This window comes from Solanum stenotomum, chromosome 3, assembly GCF_019186545.1.
Source record: "Solanum stenotomum isolate F172 chromosome 3, ASM1918654v1, whole genome shotgun sequence".
Taxonomy (NCBI): domain Eukaryota; kingdom Viridiplantae; phylum Streptophyta; class Magnoliopsida; order Solanales; family Solanaceae; genus Solanum; species Solanum stenotomum.
The window spans coordinates 67,098,206-67,107,894 of NC_064284.1; the positions used below are offsets into that span (position 1 = coordinate 67,098,206).

Here is a 9,689-nt window from a genome sequence, read left to right on the forward strand (position 1 = left end):
AAAAGCGTGGTCAAACCGCGCTTTCAAAACTTGGGTTTTCTGATTTCGTTGGAATTCAACTACAAACGGGGAACTTCCCTTCTCTTTGCCTTCTCCACCACGTCTCTCATTATATATACAACCCTTCCTCCCATAACTTTTCTTCTTTCTCCTTTTTCCCCTCGAAAATTTTCTTCTATTTTTTTACCCACATTTCCAGTTTCTCGTTCTCCGTGATTTTCTTCTTCTTCTTCTAGGGTTTCGTTGTTGCCGGAGGTAAGCTGACGTCATCTCCTATCGTCTTGTTCTTCGAGCTTGTTGGCTCTGTTAATAATGCTTTTATATGACAACATTTTAGGCGTCCTTGCATTTACACGTTTCCTCTTGTAAATCAGGTGCATTCAATTGTTCATCCCTAATCCGGTTATTAGAAATTATGTTTTGATAATTAATTTTTTTTTTTTGAGTATTGTGTCCTCTGTTTTTTGCAAAAGTTATTTTTTATATTTTGGTTGTTTCGCGCAAGTATATCATGATTTTTTATTTTTTTTGTTTTGAATAGAAATGTTAGATATTATATTGTAAAATCTGTGGTGCTGTTTCAAGTGATTGATAAGTTCGGTTATTTCCGTTTTTTTTTTCTCTTCAGATATTGTTACCATAAGTCTACTATTTTTGTTATTTCCTGTTCATCTGTCAATTTTTTGAAAATCATTTTCAAACCTTGATTAATTGTTGCTGTAATAATATTAAGTCGATACATTTGTTGATCTTTTTCTCACAGATATAGCCATTATATCTTTGTATCCAACTGTTGATGGATATATATTTTTTATCTTTGAAGATAAAACATTGTTCTTGAAAATAAAAGGTTCGATAGGCAATCGTTATGTCCAAATATTTCTATTTCTTGGTGGTGGTCACCAAGTTGGTGTATGAAAGCAACTATAATATGGAGAAATATGTATTTAGCATGATTCTTGGTTTATCTTCAATGTCATGGTTTTGTTCTATTACTAGAATTTAATGGGAGGGGTCCATAATTAATGCCTCCCCATGCTTCTCTGTAGGACCATAATATGTGGTTGCATCTACTGTTTTTTTCCTCTCAGTTTGTGGGCTATGGGGAGGAGGTTAATAGCTAACTACTGCCAATTGTCAAATTTTCTTACCAAATATTAGTATTTGAAGCAGTAGTTTAATTTATTTATGAGACCTCTCATATAACCTGTTGTTTTATTCATTCAAAGGTAATTCGAGAATGCATCTGTTTCATTAATGTTAATAATTGTTTGTTAGTAGTTAGGCCCTTTAATAGGTTCACAGCAAGTCATGCAGTGTTCCAATTGTATGCTATATGGAATCTACAGAAGCCTTGATTTGTCTTTTATGTGTATGGTATTGATTGAGATTCTTTAAAATAGAATTCTTTCAAGTTTTGTTCTACTTTGCTTTTCTTTTTTGGGTGCGACCTTTTCCCTTTTCCTGGTTGTGCTTAATCTTATTATGCAAATTGCTTGATGTTACAAACTTTCTAGACGTTCTGTTGCATTCTAGATGCTGCATCACTTTAACCTTTCATCTGTTTATTACATCTCTGTGATATTGAGACATACAGCTTCTTAACATATATCCTTCTGATCCATATTTTGCAGTTTATTGACTGACTAGAAAAGTGAGGCTAAGAAGTGGGAAGATGTGCAAGTAAGATTTACATTGGATTGTTAATTATGAATTTGATATTGAATTCTTTCCGTAACTCACTCATTGTCTGGTGATTGTCAGTTTCCAGGGCTCTTTTGCTTGATGGACCGTACGCCTGGCTGCAGTGATAAGGTTACTTTGAAGAAGTGGTTTTTCATTGACAAAAGGGTTGGTTAGAAGTGTGTGAAACCATTTAAGAGCAGAGTTACTCAAACCATTGCCAACTGCTTGCATAGTTTTAAAACTTGTTTTCTGCCATAAAAAGATACTGGGCACAATGGACCTGAAATCAAATACATCCCCTGTTGTCACCGATCCTGCCCCACTGACTCCGTCCAGATTGGGCATCCACTCAGCTTTGATGCCATACCCTCCGGTTGGGCCAACTTTCTCTCCCACACTCTTCCTTACTATCCCAAGGAAGAAGCCTGGAATTCTAGATGATGTTAGATCAAACACTTGGTTGGTGGATGCCATGAAATCTTCATCTCCTACACATAGAAAGAAAACTAAGGATTCCACTGCTGAACTAGCATCAAATGAAAATGATCTTGCTTACCGCATATGGATGGTAATGCTCTTTATGTTCTTTGTAATCTAATTTAGTCAATATTTTGCCTGGATCCTACTTGCGGAAGAATATAAGAGAAGTGTTGTAATATTTTTTATGCTTTTGCAGCTCAAGTATCCCTCGGCACTTTCATCATTTGAGCAAATCATAAATTATGCAAAAGGCAAAAGAATAGCACTTTTTCTGGACTATGATGGGACTTTATCACCAATTGTAGATGATCCAGATCGAGCTTTCATGTCTAGTGCTGTGAGTATTTTAACTTTTTAATGGGAGAAAGTTTGTGCGACACTTGTAGGATTCCTTTTTTACACTAAGTCACTCTTTTTCAGATGCGTGCTGCTGTGAGGAATGTGGCTAAATATTTTCCCACAGCAATTATTAGTGGGAGAAGTCGTGATAAGGTGCTTACCAATGTTTTTCATTTTAGTGTGTTTGAACAAGACTTCATTTTTATGTGTAAATATTATCATTACTATGTTTAAGGCTTACAAGATTCTTCTTTTATTGGTTGGATATTCTCTTGTCTAGGTATATGACTTTGTCGGACTATCTGAACTTTACTACGCTGGTAGTCACGGCATGGATATAATGAGCCCTGTTCGAGCCATTTCTAATGACTATAGTTGTATTAGATCTACTGACAAGCAGGTAATGATGCTAAATCTGATCTTTATTGAAAAAATTGGGACATCCAGCCATCTTGTCTTATGAGCTACTGACAACAATCAACTTCTGTGAACACAGGGCAAGGAAGTTAATCTTTTCCAACCTGCTAGTGAGTTCTTACCAATGATCAAGGAGGTAAATAAGAGTTTTGTGCTATAAGATTATTATTTCTATTTGTGACATTGCTTAGTACAAAACTGTGTTTTTAATATATACTCAAACAGGTTCTTAGATCTCTTGTTGAGCTCACAAAAGACATCAGCGGAGCAAAAGTTGAGAACAACAAATTTTGTGTTTCAGTACACTATCGTAATGTAGATGAGAAGGTATGAATAGATACTTTTGGTTAAAGTCAAAATAAAAGACTCTTTACTTTTCTCACTGATTTTTAAAAAAAGATTATGCAACTTTACCTGTCAGAAAATTCTCATCCCTTGTATTGTGCTTTGCTTAAATTATTACAGAGTTGGTCAACCATTGGAGAATCTGTTGATGAATTGTTAAAACACTACCCCCGTCTGCGATTGACACATGGCCGGAAGGTACACATCTGAGCCTGCTTTTGCAGTGCATTTTTCAGGGCAGTAGGAAAGTTACTGCCTTGGTATTTTTTACTCCTCTAACTAGCTTCTCCTCAACCTTATTCAGGTTTTAGAAGTCAGGCCTGTGCTTAACTGGGACAAAGGGAAAGCTGTTGAGTTCTTACTTGAATCATTGGGTGAGTGATGTCTTTGACCGCTTTATGGAACTAGTTACTGAAGGTTTTAGGATGTTCCAACAGTTAAAAACTAACACAAGTGCATGGTTTTTTTCTTTTTTTAGGGTTGAATAATTGTGATGATGTTCTTCCCATTTACATAGGAGATGATCGTACAGATGAAGATGCATTTAAGGTAAAGTTTAACAGACCCTCTTTTCCTTGTGGGATCATCAACCATGTTTACTAAGTTGTCAAATGCGCTTGTTAACAGGTGTTGAGAGAGGGAAATAAAGGTTACGGAATCTTAGTTTCTTCTGCTCCAAAAGAAAGCAATGCATTCTACTCTCTGAGGGATCCATCTGAGGTATTATGAAAGTCTTTTTTCAATTGTATGTATAGATAATTGAAGTTGCTTGGGGAACCTACATTCTTACTACTATAAAGATTTTAAAGAGATTGCATTTCTGTGGTTTTAGGTGATGGAATTCCTCAAGTGCTTGGTATCATGGAAGAAGTCAAGTTAACTTATGGAACACATAATACCCCCATTTTGTTGGATTCTTTTCATATGAAGATGGAATGACTAGTTGCGGGGATGGTTTAGGGAGCAGAGGTGCTTAGTAAAAGTTTCTAGTGACGAGATTCAGGATATTCTAATTTACTGTTTCTGCTCAGAGCTTTTCTTTGTAAATTCATTTTCGTAATTGCTGCATCAAGGATGCCCTTAGCCCAGCCAATGTAATACTCATCGATCTTCATATTTTGTTTTTTAACTTTGCCTGCCACTTCTCCCCAAGGGAGAGTCTACCTCTTTATCTAGTAATTTATGTTCAAGAGTTTATTTATTGCCCTATTCTATCACACTGCTTTGAAAATTGCATGTAATTTTCCTCATGTGATCTTTTCAATAGCCCATATTAAGATTAATCCAAATTGATTTTAACAGTCATATGTGATCGATCCCATTGTTCATAAGGCCAATTGGTAACATCGGGGATTGGTGTTTGTAACAGAAAGATAATCTTTTTTCCAGAAGATAATAAGGTGACCAGTTTGAGATGTGAGATCTATTTGTCAAAATGATAAATGCCTAACACAACAACAAAAATGACACCATCTCAATACCTACTCCCTCCATTTCATGTTACTTGACTCTTATAATTCGGTCGTGACAAAATTCCAATTAAACTCGGATCTGAACATCATCTTGATAGGGTAAATCACATGTGTATATTCAGTGTATCATACACAAACTTTTTGAGATATACAGTAATATCTAAATGGATACACTAGTATACAACAGGATATACAAGGATACATAGATGTTCAAAACCGCTTACCAACCTTTTATTTGTTGTCAAGTTAATAACTATAAATAGTCATCAACTTTGAAGAAAGAGTAGAAAAATACGACCAATCTTACTCATCTACAAACATAAATCGATACACACGACCAAGAAATTAGCAATCTTCATCATAGGAAACTAGACACGGAATACTCCAAAAAATAATAAAACAAAGTATGAAAAAATCTTAACAAACACAAAAATAGCATATAACGACCCATTAAGTTATTTTGAGACTTGCCGTTGTGCATGAAAGGTCTTCGTGAAGCTGAACTCCCTGCTTTCTTCTCTTGAGTTTTCTTCAAATTTTATGCTTCCAACTTTATCATTTTTCCATCCAATTTGCTCATCGTGTTCGTTGATCACTTCTTTAAGCTCATTTACTTGAAATTCATCAAATCAAGTTAGTTTAAGGCTATTAAATTATCCTTAAGAAAGCATAAATAAAGTATAAGAAAATGTGCAAATAGATTAGCCACCTTATCACCTCCATGTCCACATCTTAGTCTTCTTGTGGTTAAAAGGAGGGTAGAGTTAGGTGGTAGAGAGAGTTCAACATATGAGCCTAAAATCAAGAGAACCCAATTTTCCTAAATTGATAAGTATTTTTATTTATTTATTTGAAATATTATATCAGTTAGGTAATTAGGTGTAAATATTCATTGGGGAAATTGTGCATTATAGCAAATTATTAATTCAAAATAAATGTTATAGCTACAGTTTCATTTAATTCCAGTTCGCATCGAACTTCTTGTCATTCGCCTCTCTCCCCTCTCTCTGGAATCTCGCTCGCCACTAACCTCTTTTTCAGTCATCTCTCCCTCGCCTCTCTCACTTTATACAAACACAAATGTATAATTTGTGTTTGTGTTTGTATAAAGCGAGAGAGACTGTATATACAAATACAAATACATATTTCTCCGTTCTATACATTTATGATCATACAAATCTTCCCCTGTCCAGTTCTCTTTTGAAATTTTCTCTCTCTCACTTTATGCAAACACAAATTATACAAATATAATATATAATTTGTGTTTGTATAAAGAAGAGAGATCTTTGATATACAAATACAAATGTTTTAACTCGATTCAATTGTATACGAATACAAATTTTATGCAGTTATACAAACACAATTATTGATACATATACATATATAGCAGTTACATATATACAATTATCTAACCGATATACATATACAATTCATCTCTCCATTCTATGCCCTCTCTCGCTCGTCTCTCTCATCTCTTTCCCAATCACACTCGCCACTCTAGCCTAACACAGAGAACATATACATATACAAACGCAATTTTCATAGACACAGACGAATTAGCGCTCGATTTATACAAATCGCCGCGATATACAAATCATATGCTCCATAGCAAACATAATTTGGCTATGGAGCGCAAATAACAAAACTATAGCTATAGAGCGCTAATATGATTTAGCCTATATTAGGTACTATAGCTATAGTTTAAGAAGATTGTAATTCACGGCTATAGTTTCCGCAATTCTTGTTATTTGCCTGATTTGTATAATTCTCTTAATTTGTATAAATTCAGAATTTGTATAATTGTATCATGATCGTATACATCTAGAATTTTGTATATGCTTGCCTAGCTATTTGTATACGATTTATGAAAAATTCATAATAAATTATCATGTTTGTATATTGACAAACGAAATATACAAATGGAGTTCTAAAAATTTCCTAAATGTATTCAAAATTTATATATATTTACCCTATTTGTATATTCTCAAGGGAAATATACAAACGGGTAGAAATATACAAACCGCAATTTCATAGCAAACAAAACTATAACTATAGAGCGCAATTATCCAAATTATAGGTATAAAGCCATATTATATCTATTATGTTTGTTATTTCTAAATTTTTCTCAAGACGGAGGATTGATCTCACCCACCTTCCTAAAACTTGAGTTAAAAGAGCCTTAGTTTTATCCTCTAAACCAAAGCACCCATCAAGCTTTTTTGTTCTATGGGTGCTCACTGTTATTTATATACTTAATAAATTTGGTGTTTTTCTACTTAAATATATATATAGTTCTAGTCAAAATCAATGGGAGCACTCGTAACATACTACGTGGGTTCGTTCATGTGACTGGTATCCCAGATACATACGAATCACTCTAAATTCATACAAATATGTGTATCTAGTGTATATCTAGTGTGATTCACATGTATCTGAGATACATGCGAATCTCACTCGCCTCTCTCCCTATTTTTGTGTATCTGGTAGCAAAATGCATATATCTAAGTGTAAGATATGTAGAAAACTCTTTATTAGTAATAAAATATGCAATAATTTGAAAGTATAGATAATAATAGTATGTATGATATTGAAGTATATCTAATTATTTAGTTTTTTTTCATCAATCATTTAAGTTGAACACCACTCGTAGTCTCGTAGACAACAATCTAACTTTTAATGCCCATGCTTTTAGGGATGGCAATGGGGCGGGATGGATTTAAGGCTATGCGAGGCGGATTGAAGTGAGTTTTTTTAAAATTAATGCGGGGCGGGTTGCGGGTATATGTGATTTTATGTGGGTTCAAACTTAGTTTTAACTTTTCACATGTAATAAGAGTGATAGAGTATTATTTATTAAAATAATTTCTTTAAAGTACTAAAATATTCAAGATAGTAAATGAAAATGGCTCAATAAAAAATAATACAATTTCTTATATGTTTCCCAATTGATCTCTAAAAAATAAAATTTTAAGTCACCATCCTACTAAATTAATTATACAACTTAATGAAAAAATAAATTTATTTTTATAAATTTTATTTTTAGTATCAAACTTTAACTAGAAAAAGAATGTACATGCTTTGCCGTTTGGGCCAGTTAAGAGGAAAAGACATGAAGCAAAAAGTAGCCACATGAATATGCAACTTTTAGACTAGATGAGAGGAACAAACTCACGAGAGTCATAACAACTTAACACCTAATAGGAGTTTTATTAAATTAAAGTCTAGAAATCATTAATTTGCATTAATTGGATTCCAAAACATGAAGCATGGTAGTTAAAGATCACATTTTATTTTCTCTTTTTCCTCACTTTCCTTTCAGACAAGTGACAATCTTTTCTACTTTTAAACTTATTGGTCCTAATCAACAAAAGTGAAATCTACCAGAAAGTTGTCTTTTCGCATTAGATTAAGCTTTTTCCTTCTTGTATTATGCTTCCCTCTCCAAAACTTTAGGATTATTTATTTCAAAGCATTTTAATATATATAAAACTCCTCTAAATTATCATGTTTTTTTCAGTTTAATACTTAAATTATGGAATGTTGTTGTTAAATGTTACCTTTTGAACTGTAACATTTTTTATTTAAAGCCTAACCTCTCTAAAATGCATGTGACTTGGAGAATGGCTTCACTCTCTTTGTAGAATGTGGAGCTAGAAAATAGACAAAAAAACAAAAAAAATGAAAACATATGTGCCACTTTACATTTTTTTGTTATTTCTGTTTTTTCTTGTTCATTTGTTACTCTTCAAATATCCAAATCTTTTCTAATAACAACTAATTGGAACTCATAACCTTAAAATTATAGTAATATAAAAATAAAATAATCAAAAAGATAAATTTAGTTAGAAAGTCATGAGCAAATTTTATCATAACAGTGCATTCAATTTTTTTAAAAAAGGATTACTCTAAAATAATAGTAATAATAAGAAATTAACAAAAAAAAATTGTACATTAATGCAAAATTTTGTTTCTTATTTGTTCTTACTTCTTAGCTTAACTATATTTATTTATTTCTTTTTCTTCTTCTTCAAAATCCAATAATGTTTTATATGTATATAAATTCAATTGTAAACTCGTAACAGTAAACCTAATTGCGAACTGGAAAAAAATCTACTCAATAATAACAAACCTAATTGAAAGGTTTGAATAACAAACCTAATTGAAAAGTTTGAATAACAAACCTAATTGAAAAGTTTGACTATTAAAACATACTTAAAATAAATGTTGTGCATGTTATGGATTGTGTCTTTTTTAATTGAGTCTACCAAAAGAAAAAAAAAATCATTCTAAAACAAATGTAAAATGCCTGGTAAATGCTTCTTTTTTTGACCTATTTTTTCGCTATAATAATAATAATAAAAAAAAGTAAGGTCACTCTTATGTTACTTGGCACTGTAAGAGGTTTTAAATAAGAAATGTTATAGTTTAGTTGTTAAATTGATAAAACTTGGATACTATAAGGGATTTTTGAGGTATTAATTTGATAAAAAGGAAAAAAAATGCTCAACTTTTAGACATTGAAGTGTAAAGGAATTGTTACATCAACACATATTAAGCAACAAATGGCCAATAAGCTTTTCCCTCGTAAAAATTACTTTAACTTTTATTTTTATATCAAAAATCACTTAGAAATGTTACTTATAAAGTCACTCAATTTATTTAATTATTTTTAAAATTTTAGAAATGTCACTTATAAAGTGACTCAGTTTATTTAATTATTTTTAAAATTTTAGAATTTTTAATAGATTTTAATTTTTATTTAAAATTAAAAAAATCTATTTAAACTATTTTAATGACTCAACCCACTAAAATATAGGGAAAATTGTATATAATAGCAAACTATTAATTCAAATTAAATGCTATAAACATAGTTTGATTTAATTGTACCCCATAACAAATTGTTGATATTTCGCCTCTCTCCTGGTGAATCTCGGCCATCACTCTCGTTCT

The 9,689-nt window shown here is 32.0% G+C and overlaps 1 protein-coding gene across 5 annotated transcripts; it reads left to right on the forward strand.

The window, feature by feature from the left end:
* Window positions 1-113: 113 nt before the first annotated feature.
* Window positions 114-4,492, forward strand: LOC125859688 (trehalose-phosphate phosphatase A-like). 5 transcript variants are annotated; one of them, XM_049539484.1, is made up of 13 exons: window positions 114-255; window positions 1,635-1,683; window positions 1,765-2,254; window positions 2,363-2,503; window positions 2,587-2,658; window positions 2,786-2,905; window positions 3,002-3,058; window positions 3,148-3,249; window positions 3,388-3,465; window positions 3,572-3,641; window positions 3,746-3,816; window positions 3,895-3,987; window positions 4,100-4,147. In XM_049539484.1, the coding sequence occupies exons 3-13, from the start codon at window positions 1,961-1,963 to the stop codon at window positions 4,145-4,147; spliced, it is 1,146 nt and encodes a 381-aa protein (XP_049395441.1). In that variant the 5' UTR covers window positions 114-255; window positions 1,635-1,683; window positions 1,765-1,960. The 5 variants fall into 5 exon arrangements, with proteins under 5 accessions (XP_049395441.1, XP_049395446.1, XP_049395442.1 ...); XM_049539489.1 differs by having other exon boundaries at window positions 1,772-2,254; XM_049539485.1 differs by lacking the exon at window positions 114-255 and adding an exon at window positions 351-374.
* The last annotated feature ends 5,197 nt before the right edge of the window (window positions 4,493-9,689 follow it).